The sequence below is a fragment of the Rhipicephalus microplus genome, chromosome 10, assembly GCF_043290135.1.
Source record: "Rhipicephalus microplus isolate Deutch F79 chromosome 10, USDA_Rmic, whole genome shotgun sequence".
In the NCBI taxonomy this organism is placed as follows: Eukaryota; Metazoa; Arthropoda; class Arachnida; order Ixodida; family Ixodidae; genus Rhipicephalus; species Rhipicephalus microplus.
The window spans coordinates 3,291,923-3,318,019 of record NC_134709.1 but is presented as its reverse complement, the minus strand read 5'-3'; the positions used below and the strand labels follow the sequence as shown (position 1 = coordinate 3,318,019).

At 47.6% G+C, this 26,097-nt stretch overlaps 1 protein-coding gene across 3 annotated transcripts in view; it reads left to right on the top strand.

The window, feature by feature from the left end:
• The window catches only part of Pi3K21B (phosphatidylinositol 3-kinase regulatory subunit alpha), a 165,667-nt gene that overhangs the window by 15,945 nt on the left and 123,625 nt on the right, over positions 1–26,097 (top strand). For all 3 annotated transcript variants that reach the window (XM_075874876.1, XM_037432170.2, XM_075874877.1), the window contains exon 2: positions 3,526–3,592. In XM_075874876.1, coding sequence (XP_075730991.1) covers positions 3,563–3,592 — 30 coding nt within the window. In that variant the 5' untranslated portion in view covers positions 3,526–3,562. The remainder of the gene's footprint in view (positions 1–3,525; positions 3,593–26,097) is intronic.

Below are 26,097 nucleotides of genomic sequence, written 5' to 3'. Positions count from 1 at the left end.
CGCGACTACCGCTTACATCGACGGACTGCGATGCGGACAGCTTTGACACCTATATCGCGCTGTTGGACCGGCCATTTCCTTATAGCAACGCCTTTTAAATTGAGCAGCAAAGGGACCGCACCATACAGGAACTCCTTCCTACCGAGTCAAGATTATTGGCGACTCGCTTCTGCATGCGCGACGGGCTTGTGTACAAAAAGAACTATGCTACGACCGGCTTACGATATCTTCTCGTGGTTCTGAAGAGTCTTCGCGCTTCCGTCTTGCAGGCTATGCATGATGACCCAACGTCCGGCCATCTAGGCAGAGCGAAAACTCTTTGCCGGCTTCAAGAAAGATTTTACTGGCCGAAAATGCGCCAGACAACGGAACAGTACATCTCTAGTTGCAAGAAGTGCCAACGCCGCAAGCGCCCTACCAGTGTTCTTCCAGGGCGACTACATCCCATTCCACCCCCTTGAACTTCATTCGAGCAAGTTGATATTGACCTTCTAGGTCCCTTTTTGAGGTCTTCTAATGGCAAACGCTGGATAGTCGTATGTACCGATCACTTTACACGGTGCTACGAGACAGTTGCTATACCTTCAACAACTGCAGCTGATGTGTGTTTATTCATGCTGTGTTTTGTGGTTCTACGACATAAACCTCCTAATATTGTTATCAGTGATCGTGGGCGACAATTCACTGCAGACGTGGTGGAAGAGATGCTTCGTCTATGCGCTTCAAGCTTTCCGCACTCCACGTCATATCATACCCAAACAAACGGCCTGACGGAATGAACAGGACTTTCACGAACATGCTTTCTATGTCGCAGCAGATCACAAGAACTGGGATGGCTACCTTTCATCACTTAGGCATTTAACATCGCACAGCATGAGACTACCAGCTACAGTCCGTTCTTTCTTCTGTATGCTTGGCCACCTCGTCATACCCTAGATACCGTCTTCCCGTTTTTAGACCACCATGATTCCGGCATGTCCGAGATCGTCTGCCGTGCAGAAGCCCGACATCTTGCTTACCTGTGCACCCTCGCTTCGCAAGATTGCTCGAAGACACGTTTTGACCGTCAGCGTCGACATGTGATGTATAATTGCGGAGACCTCGTGTTGCTGTGGACGCCAAATAGGAAACGTGGGTTGTGTGAAAAATTGCTGGCACACTATGCGGGACCTTATGGGTTTCTAGACAGCATAAGCGATTTAACTTATTGCGTAGCACGTCTTCATTCAAATGGCCGACGATCTGCAAAAACTGAACTTGTCCATATAGCACGTTTGAAGCGCTATATTCTCAGAGAGACTCTTTAACTCGCCCGGTAGGCTTCGTCTGTGTAGAGGGAAATGTTATGCATATGTGATTTGAGTATGAGCCTCTGGGTAGCGGGGAACAGGCATATTAGAGAAGAGGACGTTCGGCTAGCGAGGTAGGCCTCTGGTGCACGACCTTTTCAAGTCTACCAGTACGCCACAGCGTAATAAACACACTTCTAAACATAACAGTATGTTTTTTCGGCCTCCGACAGCTCGATCCAGCGATTAATATAGTTAGCAAAGCGGCAGACAAACTGCATGCCAGTCTCGGTGTTCTGAGGCCTAAACGTTCTGGGGAACTTTTCCCGAAACCTGCTGTCAGTCGGAATCGCTCCAATAAAGTTTTCTTGACCAAATCGTTTTCTAGCGACTCCTCTGCTGGCATGCTGCCAAACATACTTAGTGCCTCTCCTACTAGACAAAGACTCAAGGCATTGGCCCACTCACTTCTCTCCAAGCCTTGCCCTACCGCAATCCTTTTGAAACGATGCAAATAGGCATCTAAGTCGTCCCTTCTCAGCGAAGGGTTCCATCAACTTACGAGGGCAGAGAAGCTTTCTTCTGAGAGATAGCGAATTGCCCAACGCCGTCAGTGATGCACTAACTGCACTTGCATCATCTCGAGATGCCTCATTCACTTATGTCAGACGTAATTTCTATTCTAAATTTTTTTTTTATTTCCTGCTCTGCGATTATTCGTTCATCCTGCTCGTGCACTCGCTCGTGCTGGTAATGCTCTCTTTCCTGTTGCTAAGCCATCTTAAAAAACTCTATAGTCTCCTCCTTGTTTATATCCTAGTTTTTGGTGACAGCCGCGAACTTCTCCCAATCCGTCCTTGCCACCCAGGACGATAAGTGACTGGGCCGGAAGATGGAAAAATTCTGGTATCTCTGATCCAGGACCCGGGCCTTGTGTCCTCTTACTCATGACAACTTCTTCCATCAAGTTGTTTGCCGATGATCTAATAATATATAGGGAAGTTACAAGCATCGCGGATACTGTTATTTTACAAAGTGATTTAACTAAAATAGAAAACTAGTGCCGTGAATCACAAATGCAAGTAAACGTGCAGAAAACTGTCCACATGCGTTCCGAAAAAAAAAAGTATAACATCGACGCCTTAAAATCTGTGTGGTTTTCCGTTATGAACTGTTTCTCAGTATAAGTACTCGGGCGTGTTCCTTACATCATCCTTGTGTTGGCACAGGCACGTCGATTTCATTACAGCAAAGGCATGTAAGATGTCAGAATTCTTGCGATGTAACACAAAGCTGACTTTTCAGCAGGCCCGCGGTCTTCTCTACAAGAGCTACATCAGACCAATTTTAGAGTATGGGTGCACTGTGCGGGACCCTCCCATGAATGCCCATTGCATCAAACTTGAGATAGTTCAGAACATGTGTGGAAGGTATGTTATTAGTAGCTATGAAAGAAACCTTGGCATTAGTGCTATAAAGGACACATTAAAATGAAAGCTTCTAAAAAAAAGATGGCAAATTTGACGCTTGAAGCTTTTTCACAATATATTTATGGCCACATTGGAATAGACTGTAATTGGTACATTTTTCAGTCTCATTATATATTAAGATGAACAGATCATGAGCTCAAAATTAGAGAATATAGTAGCAGGACTAATCTTGTTTTAAAGCACTTTTTTTCCCCAAAACAGTTTCTGAAGGAAACTTTCTGCATGCTGATACGGTGAGCATACTAAATAATGAAGCTTTTGTGGCCGCTCTTTGATATCTCGTTCTTCGCCTGCAGTTGAATTTTATGCACTGTTTAGTTTTTATCACATAGTTTTGTGTGTTTTATGTTTGTACAGTAAAACTTTTTTTCTCTTTCTTCGTGTAGGTTACATGACCTTTATGTCACTGATGTGTATTGACAACAATATATGCCACTATTTCTCCTTAGTTATCATGGTTCTAATTCTATTTTTGTTTTCTTTCTCTACCAATGTTCTTGAAATGTATGGTGTATAAATTCTCTCTGTAAGCCCCCACTGTAATGCCTGAATGGCGCTGTAGGTATGAGTGTAAATAAATAAAATGTAAGTGCTTTTGTATCAGATGCAACTTTGCATTTATGAGGTTTTATATGATGTATGTTTGAATAATGTTAGCTTTACTCTCTGTGCCAGAATTCAGTCCTAATGAAATGGCTGCTGTGATATTCACACTTGCAAGATGACATTTTCACATTTTCTTGCAGTTGGCTCCGCTGCAGTTCTGGCAACAGCAGAGGAAGAATGTCATGTCGCGGCTACCCTGAGACTGTGGTGAGCTGCACTGCATGACCTTGCAGTTAGCAAATGCCTGTTTGCTTAAAATATGGTAGTACTACATTAGATGGAATCAAGTGCATGACAGGACGGGTGCCAGCTCCAACAATTTTTACTGACATGAAATGCACTGCATTTTATAGCAGTGGAAGCCAACAAATGCATGCGGAGTCATGAGGGGACAGTAGTCAGTGTGGGCTTTGTGCAAACTATCTCCTTTTGTTTAGAGGGAAAATAAAAGGAAAATTTTAAGGACTCATTTTTCTTTGTTGGCACCATAATAATGAAAACAAACAGATACTGATGCCAATAAAAGTATAGAAATGTAATGTGAATGTGAAGAAAGAAAACTTTCTGCATGACACCCCCATTTTTAAATGCATGCATAGAAGGGGGGGGGGGGCGGGGGCGATTGTCGCCGTACCTCGAATGGTAGAGCGTCATAAGGTTGCAAGTTTGGTCACTGCTGGCACCAAGTGACCTTTTAATCTACTTTTCTTTCTTCACATTTTCATTACTATTACTACGTACACCCTCTACGCTTTCTTTGGCATTATTGTCTGTTCTCATTAATATTGTCACGATGAATCACAAGTACTGGGGGTGGTTTATTAAACCACTGAGTAGCTAGCTCTAGGACGATGTGTCAGTCGTGGCTGGCTCTCGAGCGGAGAAGAAGCACGCGATCTTCTTTTTTTTTTTTCTCCAGATTGAGAGAAGCTCTTGCAATCAACCCACTACGTGTGGGTGGCATTATCCCCCCTTTCAAAAAGAAAAAAAAAAAAACAGTCCCAAAAGAGGGAAAGAAAAATACATAGCCCCACCCCGATGTTACAACATACGCATGTAAAAAAAAAAGAAATTGGAAATTCGGATAAAGTAAAAGTAGAAATTAAACAGCGTGCCAATATAGAAAAAGTCAATGAACGAAGAAGCAAGTTCACAAAAGTAAGTAAATAACCTAAAGAGCGGTGTACGATAAAGACAAAGTTACTAACAATGCGCAATAAATGGTTTCATGCGCAACACAGGAACGACGTCCGGCGTCGGTCGTGTCCTGCTCCGTGCCTGGGATGTTAAGTCCAGAACCACTTCGTAGTTCACGTCAATGACGCGGGGTAACACTTTATATGGGCCAAAATACCTGCTCGGTAACTTTTCACTAAGGCCACAGCGGCGGACGGGCGTCCACACCCAAACTTGGTCTCCGGGGTTGTAAAACACTTCTCTGTGGCGGGTGTTATAGCGTCGTGCGTCTGCCTGCTGTTGCTGGCCGATGTGCGGTCGCGCGAGCTACCGGGTTTCCTTAGCGCGCTTTGTGAATTCTTCGGCATCAGTTGCCTACTCGTCTTCGTCTTGACACGGTAGCATAGAGTCCAGCATGGTCTGCACTTCGTGGCCGTAGAGAAGCCAAAATGGCGTGAATCGCGTGGTCTCCTGCACGGCGGTATTATATGCGAAGGTCACATAAGGCATGATCCGGTCCCATGTTTTGTGCTGTACGTCGATGTACATTGAGATCATGTCTGCGAAGGTGTTATTCAGTCGTTTTACTCCTTCCAGTATAATAACGGACAGAGGGTCGGCATTCACGGTGCAACTTATGGAAGAAGTTTTCAAACTGAGCAATACCAGGCACAGAAAGACAACTGGGTACCACCCACAAACCTTCGGACTTACTGAGCGACTGAATAAGACCCTCGCAGACATGATCTCAATGTACATTGACGTACAGCACTGTTACAAGCTGCCACTCTAGCGTCGCCAGCACGAAGTCGGCGACGGGAATGACAGCAGGTTGGTTCGTCCCGTACACAAGCAGAGACAGTGAAAAGATCAGAGACGTGAGAAAACAAAACAAACTTTACTCTAGTGATATTGCAGCACACGGGATCTAATACAACACTTCAATACAACTAACAAAATACATCAACACTTGATACAACTAAAAAATACATACAAAAACAATAAATCAGCTTACGCGAGAGAACTATTACAAACTACACAATCTAACAACAATAGAACTACGCAGGAGAAAGTTCGAAGATATAAACAGGTGAAGGCATACGTGTGATGACCGGCAGCGTTGTGTCCCCGACGATCGGACGCGAGAAGTCGAAGAGAGTTCTGGCACAACTGCGATGTCGGCGGTGTTGCAACGCTGGTGGCTCCGGGAGGCTAGTGCTTGCAGGTGACTTCGAGCAGGTTGAGCTAACTCGAGGCGAAGTCCCGATGTCTACGTTGCAGACGTTAATATCGCGTCACAACTAGACGAACGGCTAAGTTTAGGTGGCCAGCCGATACAGAGCCACACTAAAAACTTCTAGAAGAGATGCTTGTTGATCTGTTTCTACCCCATCTTGGTCAGCGACTAGTCAGCCTAGCAGGGCAAAATCCTGCGCTTAAATCCCCCTCGTGTCTCCTCGCTCTCTTCCTTGGGGACAAGAGACCTCTATCTGGGTCCAATCATGCGCGTTTAATTGATGGGAAACTCCGCCCCAAAAATATGTTGACCCAACCCCTTTTTAATTGGGAGAGGGCCCTCAACTAGCGAGAGTGACAACCTGTCGGGTTGTTGTCATACGGATTGGCCACCAGAGCGTTTCCCACGCTTTTCCCCGTGGGAACGGTCAAACGTTTGGCTCTCAGCCGGTGTGTCTCGTAGTCTAATCCTTGTTCGGGGTATACCGCGGCCTTCTACGACCTTGCAGACGCCGCCACAGTTACAACAGGATTAACCGTCGGCGGCGACGTTCTAAGAAGAGCACCCCATTTTGCACTTCTCGGCTCCCTTTCACGCGCCACCGTTTCTCACGGTCAGTCGGGGAGTACGGCACCCGTTAATTGCCGTGACGCGGTGTCGCCAAAAATGGCCGTCCGTGACAAGCACAAAACATGGGACCGGATGTTATCTTCTGTGACCTTCGCGTATAATACCGCCGTGCAAGAGACCACGCGATTCACGCCATTTCGGCTTCTCTGTGGCCGTGGCGAATTAATACACTACAAAAAAGGAGTGCCTTGCAGTCGTGTGGGCAATCACCAAGTTTCACCCGTACCTTTATGGTCGTCCCTTCAAGATAGCGACGGACCACCACGCCCTCTGTTGGTTGGCAAGCCTGCGCAACCCTTCAGGACGGCTAGCACGGTGGAGCTTGCGGCTGCACGAGTTTGATGTTACCATCGTCCATAAGTCCGGCTGATAGCATGAAGACGCTGACACACTGTCACGCACAACCCTTCATGTCGTCAGACAGCCTACCACCGTGCAAGAGACCACGCGATTCGTGCCATTTCGGCTTCTCTACGGCCGAGGCGAATTATTACACTACGGAAAAGGAGTGCCTTGCATGGCGTAGGCTATCACTTTTTCGATGTCTTCTTGATGCTGAACGAGTACTGCACCGAGCCCAACGTTACTAACGTCAGTATGGACCTCCGTGTCAGCATCATCATCGAAGTGAGCGAGAACGGGCGCTGATTGCATGCGCTGTCGCAGTTCATCAAAAGCTGCTTGTTGCTCGTTTTCCCAGACAAACGGCGTGTCGTCCCTCGTGAGACGAGTCAGAGGTTCTGCTATCTGTGAAAAGCCGTGAATGAACCGGCGATAGTAGGCGCACAAACCAAGGAAGCGCCGGATGGCTTTCTTATCGACAGGAGCTGGTAATTCGGCAACAGCAGCAAGCTTGTCCGGATCGGGCTGGGCTCCTTCGGCGCTAATTACATGTCCAAGAAATTTGAGTTCTTGAAGTGGCGGTTCTGTGGCTTTAGTGTGAGGTCCGCCGATCAAATAGCCTTCAGCACGCTGCGCAGGCGGTGAAGGTGCTGCTCAAACGTGGCAGAGAAGACCACCACATCACCAAGGTAGACAAGACAAGTCTGCCACTTGAGCACTGTGAGGACAGTGTCCATTATTGGCTGAAAAGTTGCCGGCGCCGAACACAAGCTGAAAGGGAGTACTCGAAATCGGTATAGGCAGTCTGAAGTCACGAAGGCTGTTTTCTCGTGGTCTCGCTGATCTACCTCGATTTGCCAGTACCAACTTTTGAGATCGAGAGAAGTGAAATAATGGGCACGACGAAGTCTATCCAGCGAATCGTCGATACGCGGCAGCTGTTACACATTCTTTTTAGTCACGTTTTAAGCTTTTGGTAGTTGACGCACAAGCGTAGTGACCCGTCCTTCTTTTTGACAACACGACTGGAGATGACCACGGGCTGTTCGATGGTTCGATAACACCATCGTCAAGCATCTTGTGGACTTGCGTATGTATCACTTCACGTTCTTTAGCCGACACGCGGTAGGGGTGCTGGTGTATCGGGCGTGCGTCCTCGTACGTAATGATCCTGTGCTGAGTGATGGACGTCTGGCGGATTTTTGAGCAACTTGCGAAGCAAGACCTGAACTTGAACAAGAGCGCTCGCAGTGCAGTCTGGTTATCGGTGGACAGATCAGGATTGATGTCAATATTACTCATTGACGTGTCTGCGGTATCCACTAGTTCTGACGTGAGACAGTTGGTGACGTTTGCTACTTCGTGGGCAAACGCTATCGAAGTACCACAGAAAAGGTGTCAATGCTCGTTGCTAAAGTTGGTAACGAGCAATTCAGATCGGCCATTACGAAGGTATATTGCACTTCTAGCTGCACAGATGCCTTGCTGCAGGAGGTGTTCTAAATTTGTCTCGGTCACCACATCACCATCGCTCAAACTACAGCATGTTACGTCGACCAGAACACTTGCTCGTGGAGGAAGCGTCACACTCTGTTCAGAAATACAGAGTACGTCGACATGCCTTCCGTCATTTTGCAAGTTGATTGCTCGGTGGACTGAAAACGTGACGCGGCACTCTTGCAGATCAATGATAGCTCCATTTTCCAGTAGAAAGTCAACTCCCACAATGACGTCACGGGAGCATTCACGTAGAACAAGGCAGCTTGCTACGAATGTATACCCTTGAATCTGTACTGTAGTTGTGCAGGTGCCCAGTTGAGTAACGACACGGCCACCAGCTGTCCGAATCTGCGAGTTATGCCATGGCGTGATTACTTTCTTCAGCTGCGTTGTAAGTTTCCCGCTCAGTATGGAATAGTCTGCGTTGGTGTCCACTAATGCTTTAACTGCACAACCATCAATTGTCACTGCTATGTCGAGTGAAAGCCGGCTATCCTTTGCAGCAGCAGGAGATGTCGGACGAGTTTCTGTACAGTTCTGCGACAATAGGAGGTCTTCAGCGCTTCGACGTTCAGCGACCCCGCCCCCAGAGGTCTCTTCAGCTAGTTTTCCCGGCGGGGGCTGGGAGATCGTGTGGTACGATACCTCTGGGGCGTTGACGAACATCGCCTCGGTGATGGCGAGCGTGACTGGTACCCAGCAGATGGTGGTGCATGCTGCTGGAAGAGATAGTTTTCGATGTCGCGTGGTCTCTGGCCGTAACGGGGTGGCGACGAGTACGCACAGAAGCCGTGAAGCCCAAGACGGCGATATGTGGACTGGCAGTACAAGTGATCAGCTTCTCCGCAGTGAAAGCATAGAGGCCGGTGATCAGGTGTGCACCAAACATCAATCAGACTTCCGAGGAGACGTGTGCCGATCGTCGATGCACTGGACTGGTTGCACCGAACGATGGGCGGCAGAAGCGCCACGGATAAAGGGCGAGGGTGGTGGCGTGTACGTGCCTTCGTAGTACGGCATGTGTGCGCTTACTGGAGAGAAACAACCGGGACAAGATGAACGAACAATGGCGGCGATGCAGCAGGGCGTTTCATGGCTTCTGCGTAGGTTGTCCCACGGCGGTATTCAGCAGGAGTTGGCGCAGCTGTATCAGGAGGCAAGGTGTCTCGGAGGGCCTTGTGCAGCTCATCCTTGATCACAGTTGCAATAGAGTTAACCGTAGGATGAGGTGTTACACCAGTCTTTTGCAACTCTTCAGGTACTATACTGCGGATGAGTTCACGTAGACAGTCATTGCTGGTTCCAGCGGTGGTGAAAATATCAGCAGTGGACATATCACTGACTCGCCTGTCATATTGGTTGAATTGCTGCTGCAGCATTTTTTTCATTGTCGTGGCTTCGGAGAAGAACTCCGCAACCGTCTTCGGAGGGCTTCGCACAAGGCCGGCAAAAAGCTAGTCCTTGACACAGCGCATCAAGTGATGCAACTTTTTGTCCTCCATCATTCTTGAATTGGCCCGTCAGAACAGGAGCGTCATGTCTTTAACGTACATGGTCACAGTTACGTTTGGCGACTGGACGCGGGCCAGAATAGCTAGTTCAGCTTGTTCTTGGCGATCAGCGCTGGCATAGGTCTGCAGAAGTCTACGAGAGAATTCGGGCCACGTCGTCAGCTGCTCCTCTCGATTTCGATACCACGTACGTGCCCCGTCTTCGAGATAGAAATAGACACGACCCAGTTTCGCCGCGCCGTCCCACTGGTTCAAGGTGGCTAGGCACTTGAAGTTCACCAACCGGTCTTCAACGTCCTCGCGCTCCGTACCATGGAACGTCGCCGGTGCCCGTGAGCTTTCCAACGTATAGTGGTTCGACGTCGTGCTTTCGGTGCCGGTTGGCGAGGTTTGCACCAAAGCGCTGGTCATGTTTGTCGACGTAGTGGGAGCACTATCGTCGACTTACGGAGACAATCCCCTGATTCGGCGGCTGCTCCGATGCACGGAAGTATTGACTGGCATTGGACTCGTATTACGGCTTCCTGGAGGGTCTGCAGCATCCGTGAGACTACCAAGCACTTCCACCAGTTTGTCACGATGAATCACAAGTACTGGGGGATTTATTAAACCACCGAGTAGCTAGCTCTAGGACAATGTGTCAGTCGTGGCTGGCTCTCGAGCGGAAAAGAAGCACGGGATCTTCTTTTTTTACTCCAGATTGAGAGCCGCTCTTGCAGTCGACCCACTACGTGTGGGTGGCAATATTGTCCCTAACATAGACAAATTAGCCTTACATTATACCGTATATATATATGTGTGTATACATATATATTCTGTCACGCGATTGTGACGTGGCTGAAGGCAGAAGACTGGATGGTCAGGACAAAATGTTTTATGGGTGAACCTGTGCCCGGTAAATGGAAAGTCTGGTTACAGTAGCAGACTTACACTGATAGCGGCAAACGGAGCGTCGGCTGTTGATCAACTGACGAGCAGAGAAGCGTGTCGGCACGTACACGCTTGCCATAGAATATTATAGCGTTATCACTTGCGGCGACGTAGGTTCCAGACTAATCTGTAATGTTTGCGAAGTGGGCATTATCTTAACGAAATGATCTGTTACAGTCCCGAAGTTTGTCGAACACTGCAGGCGCAACTTGTGCTGAGAATTACGTACAGTGTAACAGGGCGATAACAAACCGATGCTTCTTCAGTAATGCTGGCAACAGTGGTCCCCTCTGGCAGTAGTAGTGGTTTTGACTCATGTTACAGGCGGTGATGCTTGCATAACCACGTGAGAACCGCACTAAACAAGATGCGATCGCGATCTCTAAAAAAATGCAGTGCTGGCAAGGAACAAACACTGGGTCATCTAGAATGTCTCGTGACTTGCTTGATCATAAGAACATGGCACGTTAAAAACCCCAGGTGGTCGAAATTTCCGGAGCCCTCCACTACGGCATCTCTCATAATCATATGGTGGCTTTAGGACGTTACACCACACATATCAATCAATCAATCAATCAATCAATCGTTTGAACAGGGTTTTGTCCGTGGCGGGGGGGCGGGGCGGAGAAAATATGCAGCTGTGACAAGGTTGGGCGACGAAATGTCGGCAGCAGAAGAAAGCTCAGTGTCTGTAATACGAATGAGGGGCCGACCACACGAAATCACAGCAGACACAGCTGACAAGAAGTCTCGGCCTAAGTCCCAGCCACGAAGACAGCACTGCCAACTGTATGTGATGACAGATTCCATCGATGAAAACACGAGCAGTACACTAATCAGGCGGGCAAATCGGGCTCTCATTAGCACACCGCATAGCATGGGGCTGACATAAGGAGTTTGCACTTTATGCAGGCGAAAACACAATTCACGATCGATTACCGAAATGGCGGCTCTAGTGTCTATGAAGGCGTCAACAAAAACACCTTCTACACAAAGAGGCATTAGATTGGCTGGATGAGACGGAGTTGTACTGTTTCGACAACGAGCAGTTTTCCCTCCAAAAACTGCGCCTTCTAGTTTTTTGAGTGGCTGTCTAGAGAGATTCGTGCGGGACGCAGGGGTGATGATGTACGCTGAAATGATGACAAAAAACCGCGACGAGATGAATAAGAAGGATGAGGCCTGGCTTGAGACCATGGAGGGGAGGGCGACCGACAGGAGGTGGACGGATACGGTGCGGTATTGTACGCATTGGGTCTGGGGGCAAAGTCTTTTTCATAAGCTGAATAACCACGTCGTTCATCCTGCTGACGGCGGTGGCAGAAATGGGATATATGACCCCTTATGCCACAATAGAACCAGGCGTGGCGCAGAGGATGCCATGTAGAATGGTGGGGTGGCCTTGGCCCCTGTGTTGCCATCACAGCCAAATGGTTGCATTCAACGTCCGCAGGCACGGTTGGAACTGGTGCAGGGGCCCATGATGCAACTTCTGCATACGAAGGCACACGAAAGGGCACAGGAGACGGGGCATATGTGGCGTTTGTCATCGATGCCAGTTCGTCCTTGATTACCTCACGCGGGTTGGCAGAAGGTTGCGGACAGATGCAATGGTTGGATTGCCCAGAACGAGACCATGGAGTTCCTCTCTGACAATTATGGGGATAAGGGCTCACAATTCATGCTCTCCAGCGAAGCGAGCAAGTATCGCAGGTAGCGTGTGAAAGGTGCATGGAATAAACCGCGTCCAGACATTGGCATGTGGTGACAATGTCCTGGACTGTAGTTGGATTCTGTATTATGAGAGCATTGAAGGCCATAGAGTTTAAACTTTTCAGTAGGTGTCGGATGCGATTGGCCTCCGTCATGTCATTTTCGGCTCGGCTACAGAGAGCCAGAACATCTTCGATGTAGGGCGTATATGATTCGTCGTTCTCCTGGATGTGGGTAGCAAGCTTCTGTTTCGCTACCGCAGAGCATCCTGCAGACATGCCAATTATCTGACGAAAATGTGTCTCGTGAGGCCAATCAATTGAAGAAATCGCTTTCATGCTTGTAGTGCCAGGTTTTAGCAACCCCATTGAGGTAAGAAGGAGCGTAGAGCAGTTTGTGCGCCTCTTCCCAATAATTACAAACGCTGGTTCGGTCATAACTGTCCAGCCATTCTTCGACAACTTCGCCGCGAAGTCCGGAAAATACCAGAGGGTCTCGGTGAGAGGTACTAGGCCTAAGTGGCTGAGAAGAAGCGGTTACAGCAGCGGACGCGTTGGGTTGTGTCATCGCTGTTGTTTGAGGGCGCAACTGTCGGCCAGACTGGAGCCCCAGGGGTGACCGGTAGAGCAGGAGGACGTGGGAACCAAAGCACGCTCCACCACTTATGAGACAATGTTCGGTACGGCAGTAACCAGGTTATATTTTCAATCCAGATGCACAAGCCAAAGCGGCCCAGCTCGCGTAACAGACGATGTGGTCACTACAATGGTTTGGTCATACAGAGGAAGATTAAGTACTATCAGTGTCAAATGAAACCCGAACAACGGCAAGCCTTCGCGATGCTATAGTGTGCGTTGTTCACTTATCACTACGAACAGGCACGCATATATGCGAAAGCTGCCGAACAGGATGCGCGCGCCGGTCAATCGTGATAACTGGACGGCACGCACTACGCTATCGCAAAGGCTTGCCACTGTTCGGGTTTCGTTTGGCACTGATAGCGCATGGTCAGTGCTCAAAATATATATATATATATATATATATATATATATATATATATATGCGCATGCATGCAAGGAAGAGACAACAAAACTTAAATGAAAACTTCTTTACTTAATGTTTTCAGCTGGTAGACCAGCCTTCGTCAGAGAAATGCAATGTGCACAATGTCTGTAGTTCTGTTTTAATGGGGACACACATTGTTGGTATATTACCATGACGAAGGCTGGTCTACCAGCTGAAAATGTTAAGTGCAGAGACTTTCGTGAAAGTTTCGTGGTTCCTTCTATGCATATAGTACGTCGGGTCTAGCATGAATGACGTTCAAAAAATTCAGTGTGTTTGTGTGTGTGCATGCATGTGCGTGTGTGTGTGTCGCCTTTAACCAGAATTACTGACATTGTGCACGTCAGTAAACTGCCCCACTACCACTGTTCCAATAGGTTGATGCTCTCCCGGATGGAGGGGAAATGGGTGACGGTTCAGGGGTGAATGTACAAAAGGAAGGCGAGGAAGAAAAGTTAGATTAAACCAGCGTTCAACTTCTCTTTTTCCTCATCTTCATTTCTCCCGTCCACCCGTGAAGAGTCACCTGTTTCTGTCTCCCTACGGCGGAGCGTCAACCTATTGAGACAATAGTTGTGGGGCAGTTTGCTGATGTGCACAATGTTGATAGTGCTGTTTAACAGTGACACACATTGGCCAGTCTCATAGTTCACAGGCTTATGAAGGATTGTGTAGGGCCCTTCTATGACTGAGGGGAGCTTGGCTTTCTTTGGGCACCAAGGTGTTTGCAGAGCATCAGTTTGCCAGGTTGAAGATCTTGTGGTAGGAACTTTTTGTTGTATGTGATCTTGTTCTTGTCATTGTAGGCGAGCGTGTTCTTGACTGCACTTTTCCTTGCTTCTTGTGCGCTTTCCATTGCCTTGTCCAAAATGGTATCGTATGAAGGTATTCCGTTGATTAGGTATGATGCTGGATATTGGATTACTTCATGTGGGGTTCTATTGTATCTGTGGACAACATCCTAAAAATGTTTGACCCAAGACTTCTGCAGCTGCTCGTTCATTTTGCACTTTAACTGGTTTACTATAGTCTGATTTGTGCATTCGTTCGTGCAATTACATGGCATGTGTTGGGAGAACGTGAACAATTGGTGGACGTTGCTGCGTTTTACGAAGTTCTTGAGCTTGCGAAGCAGCAAAAACGAATCCACGATCAGATAACTTCTTTGGCTTCCCTGCAGCTGGCAAGGCACGAAATGTATGCGTCAAAAGTTTCATTTTTCTGGGGAAACATTCAGAGATACTACATAGCATGGTCTATCACTAGTGAATAAACTTCTCAATGGAGCTGTATCCAGAAAAGCCACCTATAGTGTCCAATGCTAAAAGATTGAAGGGTTATTCTGCCCAGTGGTAGTGATTGAGTATTCTAAATCTCTTAGTTTTAGGCTTTTTGCAGCGCTGACATATGTCTCAGTGGCGAACGTACCATGAAACGTCAGTCATGATTTCCGGCTAGTAGTAGTATGATGATAACAACCCTAGAGTTTTTTTTACTCTGACATGTCCGAACTGGCACTTTTTTTTGTGCAGAATAGCCAGTTCAAGTTTTTGAGGAACATATACTTAGTGACTTTCTTTACGTGTCACAATAGTGACCCGGTTTCGCAGTGAACGTGATCATCCTGGTAAGCTTGAAGTTCTGGTAGCGAAATGAGTTGAACCACAGGACTTCGAGAAAATGCATCCGCTTCTCTTTTTGGTGTTGAATGTCGATATCATACATAAACAGCTTCAAAGACCATCGAAACAGGTGGTTCTGGGGATTTTGGATGTTTTTGAGCCGTTGTAAGGCAGCGTGATAGGTGATAACAGTGAGTGGCCTTCCATGGAGATAGCAGTGCCACTGTCCTCAATAGCATCAACTATAGCGAGGCACTGAAGCTCTTAGATGGCATAATTTAATTTATGTGCGAGTAGCTTGTGTAGTGATAAGTGACAGGGTGTTCTTTACCATATGATCTCGTTGCTGCAGGACTGCACTGATGCTCACATTAGGTGCGTTACAATAAGGAATGCTTGGTTTCTTGCAAGAAAGTAATCATAAAATTGGTTCATTGTCACAAGGCTGTTTAATGGGCAAGCTCTCATGTAGGTTCGTTTAAACCAAAAACCAATTTTTAACCATTATCAAGAAATGGCACGATGAGATCATTTGTTTCAACCAAATCCCCAACACTCAATATATTTATGTAACCCCCAAAAATTGTAAATAACAGACAAATAACGGAGCATACAAAAGTAGAAAAAGGTTAACTGGAATAACAGATGGCTGAAAGACGCGAGCAGTGCGCGGAAATAAATGTTCACAGAAAAAACCCACATATCACTGTACACCAGGATGCGTTGTTTTCAGATTATGCGACGAAGTAACGGCGAAGATGCACTCGTGCAGCATGGGAAGTCTGGCGAATAGGTGGCTGAGCCGCTCACATCGTTGCCTTGGAGGGAGAAAACCCTTGGCCAGTTGAGGTCAGTGACCTTTAGGCGTTCGGCAGCCGCAACTAGCACACAAAGCCGGAGACGTTTCTTGGACAACGCCTGAAGATCAGAACAAACCTGGCCCACGCCAGACGACGAGAAAAGCTCTGTGTCCAGGTGGGAGCCTGCAGCAACCTTGATGCAGGAGCTCTGCTGGCCGCTAGTCCCGTGCCCTGGCCACCTTCTTCACTCGGTCCCGACTGAGCCACGTCTGCCTGGCTTCGCTGTTTTTCTTCCATGGCTCTTCTAATTCTCCGTGGAGGCACCTTATTGGTTTCAAATCCTCATGCCCACACGTGCCATAACTGAGCGTCATCTTCGTCGTTCCTTTAGGTTCAGGCTGATAGCGTCGCGCACTTTTTAAATGCGCACAATCACACCACAAAAGTCCCCCTTTCGAAAAGTTTTTTCCCGCTTGATAAAACTGCAGATAAGTGCGCGCGTCACGACACACAACACGCATTTTGCCCAACTTTCAGTACAATCTTACAATCAATTTACTTATTTTAGCTTGCATGTGCACACAAATCTACTGAAAGTCTACTACACAGTTCACAGCCAAGCTACAGCGTACGGCCCAATACTAAGAAAATCACACTTCTCGTGGAATTAACCAGGATATATACAAACGATGCAAGTCCTTGTCCATATGGTCTAAATCCGAATGCAGCAACCGGTTATTTGAACACAACTCTTATGCTCCTTCATCTAATTCCTTTTTATTTTCTAAACTGAATGATTTCGTAGTCATTTCCTGCTCTTCGTAAGGAACGCTACACTCTCTACTTTGACATGACGTAATCACTGCGCCACGTTCAGGCAAGCTAACTGTATGTTTCTTGACTATGCCTGTGCTACTGCTTACATTTGCCAGTGTTACACAGGATGACTCTGCGGCTACCGCCCCAGAGTTGTCTGCAAAGCATACGCTCCTTGCTATGTCACTTGTTTTAATTGGCGTACCAGAAGAATCGGCATCAGCAGAAGTCTGGCCGGCCACGTGAGCTGTAATAGAACTTGTGTAACAGGGCTAATGTATCCGACCGTCTGACCGATGTGACGTGACGTGACGAAATTTGTTGTGATGTCCTCTGGGTTTATTTTGACATGCCAATAGTCTGAGGTCATATCTAATGTTGAAGATACATAGATTTTCTCAGGAAGTTGAGCACATTGTCTAATAGCTTGATATTCGGGCATAGTGACAGCAAAAGCTTTTGGTAAGCCCTTCGCTTATACGGGGGGTCAGAGAGATTGGGATGTTGTTGTGGAGATCAGTGCGATGTCATTCATCCCTAAGACATGTGAAGTCCATTTGAGACTTTGAGAAAATGACCTTGTAACTGTGACACACGTCTCTTAAAGCAGCATGTTGTGACAGTGGAGGGTACGTGATGTCAATGGACTGCAGCGGGATTGTATGAGCACTGAAGAGACACTTTTGATTTCTAAAGAAGTTGTGCAGAGCTTCACCATCTTGAAGGATAGTATTCGAGCTCAGTAGGCCTAGCAAGAATTGAGTCTTCATGCCTTAGAGAACTTGTGTTTGAACTGCTCACTTTATCTTCCCTATTTCCAGTTGTAAGTGTACGCGGCCCAAAGTTTTTGGGATTGAGGTGTGTAGAAAATGATTAAAGAACGTATTTTAATCTGTGTGCAGTGCGATGAAGTAAAAAGCCCAAGATGTTAAGGCTGGTACACCCATATATATTAACAAACGTAATCTGATCTCTCGCGACAATGCATACACTAACAACAGGGATCCCGTACACATTACACTCTAAATCAAAAAGCCTGAGGAACATGCAGTGGCCTACAGTGATGTGCTCACATTCACACAACCGTTCATAGCACCACAGGCCAGCGATAGACTGGCTCAGCAGATGACAAGCAAGGAGTGGTGCGGCTTAATGTGCAGCTCAGCAAAAGGTGGGGACATCGTGGCACAGCATGATGAGCATCCACCCCGCCGGGGTGGTCTAGTGGCTGAGGTACTCAGCTGCTGACCCTCAGGTTGTGGGATCGAATCCCGGCTGTGGCAGCTGCATTTCCGATGGAGGCGGCAATGTTGTAGGCCAGTGTACTCAGATTTGGGTGCACATTGAAGAACCTCAGGTGGTCGAAATTTCCAGAGCCCTCCACTATGGTGTCTCTCATAATCATATGGTGGTTTTGGGACGTTAAACCCCACATATCTATCTATGATGAGCATCCAATTGAGTGGTGGCAGAGTGAACATTCTGTCAGGTAGGTGCCAATCAGTCCCGGAACCAGCCAAGTTCTGGGCAGTAGTCCGACAATTGGTACACTAGTGTCTGCAAGGGTGCAACCCGTCAAAAGGCTGCCAGCGATTCTCGCAGGTAGCACTCACCTACAACATAGATGGCATCCTGAACGCCGTCTGCCCCGCCGCGGTGGTCGAGTGGCTAAGGTACTCGGCTGCTGACCCGCAGGTCGTGGGATCGAATCCCGGCTGCGGCGGCTGCATTTCCGAGGGAGGCGGAAATGTTGTAGGCCCGTGTGCTCAGATTTCAGAGCACGTTAAAGAACCCCAGGTGGTCTAAATTTCCGGAGCCGTGCACTGCGCGTCTCTCATAATCGTATGGTGGCTTTGGGACGTTGAACCCCACGTATCAATCAATCTTGAACGCCGTCTGTCTGCATGGCCGCTACTGTTCTTACCAGCCTGGCTGCTGCTGCTTTTTTTTTCTTGACCACCACCATCAGGTGCTCTCTTTTTTGTCAGCAATGTGCCGCATACCTTGTTGCCATTTTCGTCGTCTTTAATTTTTCATCACAAAGTGACTTGTTGCACACTGATGCATGAATCTTTAAGTAAATGCAGCTTGAGTTTTTTTTAACACAATATCACTAACACAGAAAACAGTGGCTCCTGTATCTAGAGTGGTTTTCACCAGGTGTCTATTGACAAGTGTACCAAAACGTATTAGTGCAGCTTTAGACGACCGTCTTCCTTACCCTGGTTGTCAGCTAGAACAGACACCATTTCACGACGAGGGCACTCATTGTGCCAGTGAAGCTGATATGGCAAACCAGCGGATGCGCATTGTCAGCACTCAGTGCGAGGGATGCGCATCGGTACTGCAGTGTTCCATCTTCACATAGGATGAGGCTCCTGTTGCACTAGCTGTTGCTGTGACGAGCGCCGAAAAGCAACTTACTGGACCGAGTCTTCCGCTTGGAGCGTAGCAGCAAGCCCCTTGGCCGTGGTGAAGAGCGTCAGTCGAGCAAAGCACCTTTCGGTCTTGACAGGGACATCATTAGTCAAACCTGATACTACGTCAGCGTCCTTCAAGTCTGCAAGGCGACCAAGGTGCATCTTCTCTTCGTAGTAGTGCCCGATGCGCTGCTATTTTTCAAGTCTGCAGTGTATGAATTGGTGGAATAGGTCACTGTCGGGTGCAGTGAATAGAACTATCATGCTTGTTTTGATGCCTTCGCATGCATCTTTGGAGTAAAAAATCTCAGTGACGTGCCAGTGGAGCACTTTCCAAGTACTTGCTGATGTAGTTGGTGGAATCTCATGCAGACCAAGTAATGTTTATTGCTTTCGTTTTTAAGATACGCGACTACTTGTCCACAGGGACATCGTCTGCAGTGCCGGTATATTTGGCAGGCTGGTCATCTTTTTTGGTGGGCTCATGAAACTGTTGAGGTAGATTCTTATTACTTTTTGTAGTGGATGAGACATGACATCAGTCAGAACATCAATTTATTCCAACTCCTCTTCTTCCTCATCTTCCTTTCCCTCATTAACCTGTCACACACACTCACACTTACACATGCCCACACATATTATATGGTTAATTGTGGATGTTTATGTAGTTCTCACCTCTTTATGTAATACTCTCATGAAGGGGGCCTCCAAAGGATGAATAAATAAACAATTCGGAGATCTAAAAATTGTTCTGAAGAGAAATATGCACATAATTGCTATTTGAACATGCTGCTGCAAGAGTTTAGCGAATGCATGCTATAATAAGCTAGTTAAAAGGGTTATAACATACCTTTCATCTTATTTCAATTTTTCGTGCGGCCTCACCATCATTCTCCATCATAGGAAGGGGGAAGGCATAGCCCGTTGTCATGCCTCCGTCCACTTGGGCTACAACTCCGGTTACACGTCATCAGCACGCAGCCAACAACCAAGCAGGGTATCTCTGGCATGAGCACGTGTCATGGTGGCGCTAGAAGTAATTGGGAGGAAGTGCAGTTAGAGGAGCACCATTTCCCTAGCTGTAAAGCAGTGAAACGTCTCTTCATGTCAGAGGCTTTCATTCTAGCTATACCGTTTCTCTAGGAGGTCTTGTGATTTACGAAATGGCAGACGGCAGCACAGGAAAACGAAAATGCTGACTGCGCCGCCAAGCTTACATCACTGTAGGGCCAAGGCATAATTTCGTAGTGCAAAGGACCAATCAACAAGCTCAGAGTCGTACGTCGTAAAGTTGCCCATGGGCAATCTTGCATCACTGCTCATACGAAGCAGGATCGGTCAGGCGAAGGAAACAGGCGCGGGCATTGTTTTTGTTAAACGAAGGGTCAGCGCGCAGCGCTGTAATATTTAAAAAATATGATTGCCGTAGTCTACTGTACTAATCGGCGAGCTTGTTTGAGAGGTGTAATCGAGCCTGCTTACTTTCCCTATAAGAAAAATAAAATTGAAGGGAAGGGAAGTTCAGTGTCTTAAATTCACTGGCATGCAAGGATATGGACATGGTGCTAACACACATGTTGCCTTTCTGTGTGATAAAAAGCGCTTCAAATAGTTCACAAGCTAATCTATGATTACTTCTGTCTAGGATTTTTGTTTTAAATTCAAAGTTCCTGCAAGTGTTTCAGTGAATGGTTATATTCTCCCGTGGTGCACCATGACGAAGAAGGAACCGATGCACGATGAAGGTTTCAACTTCATGAGCACCAGCCAAAAGTAGCGCTGCCGTTTCTGCGTACCTTGTCAGATGGTCAGTAGCCACAATCACCCATCAATTACTACCAACAGAGCACAGTAGCGGGCTATGTAGGGCAATCCCAACACGATCGAATGGGCGTGCAAGACATGGTAAAGGCTGCAGTTGACAGGGTGTATGAGGAAATGTCTTGCTCTGCTGACACAAGGAACATGAGCAAATGCGTTTGCATACAAACGTGTACATACCCCGCCAGTAGTAACGTTGGCGGATCCGCTCATATGTCTTTAGCTTACCGGCGTGTGCGTGTTGCGGTTCAGCATGAAAATGTTGGCAGATATCAGACCGCATATGGCTGGGTGTGACTAGCAGCCATTTACGACCTGCCACTTGATAGTTGCGACGGTATAGGAGGCTATCCCCGTATGACGAAATGCGTTGCTTGGCGACGAAGAGCACGCGGATAACTGGAAGTTGGTGTATTAGAGAGCATATTCCAGAGTGAGACAATCGAAGGGTCCTTCCGCTGTTCAGATGGCATGTCTGTGACGCTGACGGCAGGGAGGGGAAGGTCATTGTCGTCATCATCATCAGCCTGACTACGTCCACTGCAGAACAAAGGCCTCTCCCATGTTCCGCCAGTTAACCCGGTCCTGTGCTTGCTGCTGCCAATTTATACCCACAAACTTCTTAATCTCATCTGCCCATCTAACCTTCTGTCTCCCCCTAACCCGCTTCCCTTCTCTGGGAATCCAGTTAGTTGCCCTTAATGACCAGCGGTTATCCTGTCTACGTGCTACATGCCCGGCCCATGCCCGATTCCTCTTCTTTATTTCAACTATATCCTTAACCCCCGTTTGTCCCCTAATCCACTCTGCTCTCTTCTTGTCTATTAAGGTTACACCTACCATTTTTCTTTCCATTGCTCGCTGCGTCGTCCTCAATTTAAGCTGAACCCTCTTTGTAAGTCTCCAAGTTTCTATTCCGTAGCTAAGTACCGGCAAGATACAGCTGTTATATACCTTTCTCTTGAGAGATAGTGGCAATCTACCTGTCATAATTTGAGAGTGCTTGCCGAATGTGCTCCACTCTATTCTTATTCTTCTAGTTACTTCAATCTCGTGGTTAGGCTCTGCGGTTATTACCTGCCCTAAGTAGACATAGTCTTTTACAACTTCAAGTGCACTATTACCTATCTCGAAGCGCTGCTCTTTTCCGAGGTCGTTGTACATTACTTTCGTTTTCTGCAGATTAATTTTAAGACCCATTTTTCTGCTCTCGTTGTCTAACTCCATAATCATTAGTTGCGATTCGTCCCCTGAGTTACTCAGCAATGCAATGTCATCGGCGAAGCACAGGTTACTAAGGTACTGTCCATTAACTCTTATTCCTAACTGTTCCCAATCTAGGCTTCTGAAAACCTTCTGTAAGCACGCGGTAAATAGCATTGGGAAGATTGTGTCCCCCTGCCTTACATCCTTCTTGATTGGTATTCTGTTGCTTTCTTTATGAAGCACTATGGTAGCAGTTCATCCCCTGTGGTTTTCTTCCAGAATGTTTATACATACTTCATCTACGCCCTGATTCCGCAGTGTCTGCATGACGGCTGATATTTCTACTGAATTAAACGCCTTCTCGTAATCTATGAAGGCTATGTATAGTGGTTGGTTATATTCTGAGCATTTCTCTATTACCTGATTGATAGTATGAATGTGGTCAATTGTTGAGTAGCCTGTTCGAAATCCTGCTTGTTCCTTTGGTTGATTGAATTCTAATGTTTTTCTTACTCTGTTAGCAATCACCTTTGTAAATAGCTTGTATACTACAGAGAGCAAGCTGATTGGCCTGTAATTCTTCAAGTCCTTGTCATCTCCTTTCTTATGTATTAAGATGATGTTAGCGTTCTTCCAAGACTCTGGTACTCTTCTCGTCAGGAGACACCTCGTAAACAGGGTTGCTAGTTTTTCTAACACAATCTGTCCTCCATCTTTCAGCAGATCTGATGTTACCTGATCCTCACCAACAGCTTTGCCTCTTTGCAAAGCTGCTGGTGAGGGGAAGGTCAAGGGCTGATATTTTTGTATCATCAGATTTCACGGGTGATCCTGAAAGCACATCTGCGACAGAGTGCTTTCGCCCCGATCAGTAGACGACGCATATGTCGAATTCCTGGAGGCATAGTGCTCAACGTCTGAGGCGACCAGAAAGATCTTTCAGTGAAGCCAATCAACAGAGTGCGTGATGGTCAGTTACCAGATCAAAAGTTTGTACAAATAGGGGCGAAACTTGTTTAACCCCCACTCAATCGCGAGGCACTCTTTTTACGTAACAGAATAGTTGGCTTCTGCCTTTGTGAGAATGCGGCTGGCATAGGCGACTACATACTCCGTAAAGCCTGGTTTGCGTTGCGCGAGTACTGCACCAAGGCCGATGCCACTTGCATCCCTGTGTACTTCGGTCGGCGCAGTAGGGTCGTAATGGTGCACTACGTGTGGTGAGGTAAGGAGTTGGTGCAGTGTTGCGAAGGATTCGTCACAGGCTGCTGTCAAATTCGAAAGATCTGCAGGGCCAGCAAGGAGTTTGGTGAGCGGAGCGATGATGGAAGCAAAGTTTCAGACAAAGCGACGAAGATAGGAGCACAGGCCCACAAAGCTCCATAGTTCCAGTTCTTTAACTGTAGTCAGCTTAGGAAATTCGGCAACAGCACAAAGCTTGTGAGGGCTAAGAAGGATGCCGGCTTTCGAGACGATATTGCAATGTAGCTGACATATCAGCGGTCAGAAGACAACGAGGAAGTCGTCTGTCGGTTGTGCGTGCTGTCCTCCATCTTAGTCGATGCTATACGCATCAGTGTGAATATAGATTCTAAATAAACACGCCTCATGTCATTTTTATGTAACATATTTGTGGCGGAATGCTGGGTACTTCTCTGTCTTCATCACGAAGCTCCGCAACGGCCGCATCATCATAGGTCCAATCATGTCACAGGTTGAACAATCATTGTCTTGACCACCTGCCCCTTCCGTGACTTCTACGTACGTCATTTTACCTCCTGCTCCTGATCCCGGTGTATTTTTTGGTCAGGATGGCGTTGACGTCGACAAATGGATCAACCGGTACGAACGGGTCAGCGCAAGCTTTAGGTGGGACCCGACTCTTATGCTTGCCAATGTGCTCTTTTACCTCGATGGCCCACTCCAGGTGTGGTTCGAGACGCACGAAGCGGATATTACAAGCTGGGACTCTTTTATATAGAAGATCCGCGACCTTTTTGGTGACACCTTTGGGCGGCAGATCGCAGCCCATAATCAACTGGCGGTTCGTGCACAGACATCGACGGAGTCGTACGTTGCGTACATTCACGACGTCATCGCCCCATGCCACCAGATTGACGAGCACATGATGAGTGATTCTGAGAAAGTGGCCCATGTGTTGAAAGGCATAGCAGACGACGCCTTTAAAGGGGCCCTCTAACACTTTTCAACCCCCCATTTTTTACTCGTGGACTGCATAGACTGACACATGGACAAATTAGTAGAGCAAGAACGGCAGCGATACTGTGATGAGTGCAAAGTTATTTAATTTAAAAAATTCAAAATACAAGAAAAAAATGCCTACCCTCAACTCTAATTTCGTGGGATGACATGACCACATTTCACTCTCTACTGTGACGTTGCAGGGGGCCTCCAGTGACATGGGCTGAAAGCTCTTACGTAGAGGAAGCTGGTACACCATTGTTGTTTGTTCAGTCAGATGTGTTTATGACGCTGCTATAGCAACAGGCAACGTAGTGCTTGACCACGCCGTTTTGTTTACGCGGTCGAACAGCTGGGTGGGGCTGGTAGAAATGAGCCTCCCCGACTTGTCAGAACTAGAGCAGGTCCTTTTGCTTCGGAGCAAGGCTTTACACGTCCTGTGATAGGCTGTGCTCATCGTCGTCATTTCCGTCCGCATAGTTCTAGCGAGCGCCACTGTGCGCGGATGCGGTCGGCAACAATGATCTGACTATATTGCATGAGTAAAAAACTAAATGATTTGATATCGGTGCTCGGACCTATGCTAAAGTTATCCCCAACCATTGGTCTACGCAAAACACATACAGAAAAATAGGTGCTTCAAAAGTGTTAGAGAGCTCCTTTAATCTTCTGGTGTACAACAACGTTGCCACCATCGACGCCATCATTAAAGAGTGCCGGTGGTTTGAAGAAGCCAAGAGTCGCCGTATTACTCAGCGATTCACTCGGCTGCCCAACACGGCCGCAACCTCATCGTGTGAAGCCGCCCGCCAGTCCCCCACGTATGACAACGTCACGCGCATTGTTCGTCGGGAAATCGAAGCCGCCTGTCCGGCTCCTCTTCAGCCACCCGTTTTCGCAACGCTCGCCTCTGACCAACAACAGTCGTCAGTGGCGTTAATACAAGCTGTGGTGGGGCAGGAGTTTGCGAACCTCAGCCTTCTATCAGCATGTCACTTGGCTCGCCCTGAAGTCCCGTCTTACTCCCCAGGACACGCTCGCCGTTTACCTCCAACAATGCCCTTCCGTAACCCTTCAGAATGGCAAACACCCGACGGCCGGCCTATTTGTTTTTCCTGCCACCAGCCTGGGTACGTTTCTCGCTATTGCCACCGCCGTTAGTCAAACCAACCAGGTCAGACCTTCTCTACTTCTGCGGATATACACTAGACGACCCCCCGACGTTCAGCCGCCGCACCCTTCAATTTCTATTCGTTGTCATCTTACGAGCCTTTCACTGACGCCCCTTTACCCGGTTGCTGCTACACTGACGCCCCTTCGTCCGGTCGTCGCAGCTCCCGCTCCTCGTCACCAATCCCGCTCTCCGCCAGCTCGGCGCTTTTCCTCGCCGAGCTTCTCTGGACGATCACAGCAGGAAAACTAGATATTGCAGCTTATAGAGGTGAAGCTGCAATACTAATGAGTGCCGAAAATCCTCTGCTGACGCTTCCCACGCACCACAGCCTGCTTGAAGTACAAGTCGACCATGTTCCTGTGACCGCCCTCATTGACACAGGTGCGCACCTGTCTATTATGAGCGCTTCTGTACGCCGCCGCTTGCAAAGGAATATGACGCCATCTACGACGCAGGCAATACGCGTTGCCGATGGCGGTACTATCCCAGTAATCAGAATCTGCACTGCTCGTGTCAGCATTGCCGATCATCATGCCGTGGTCCTTTT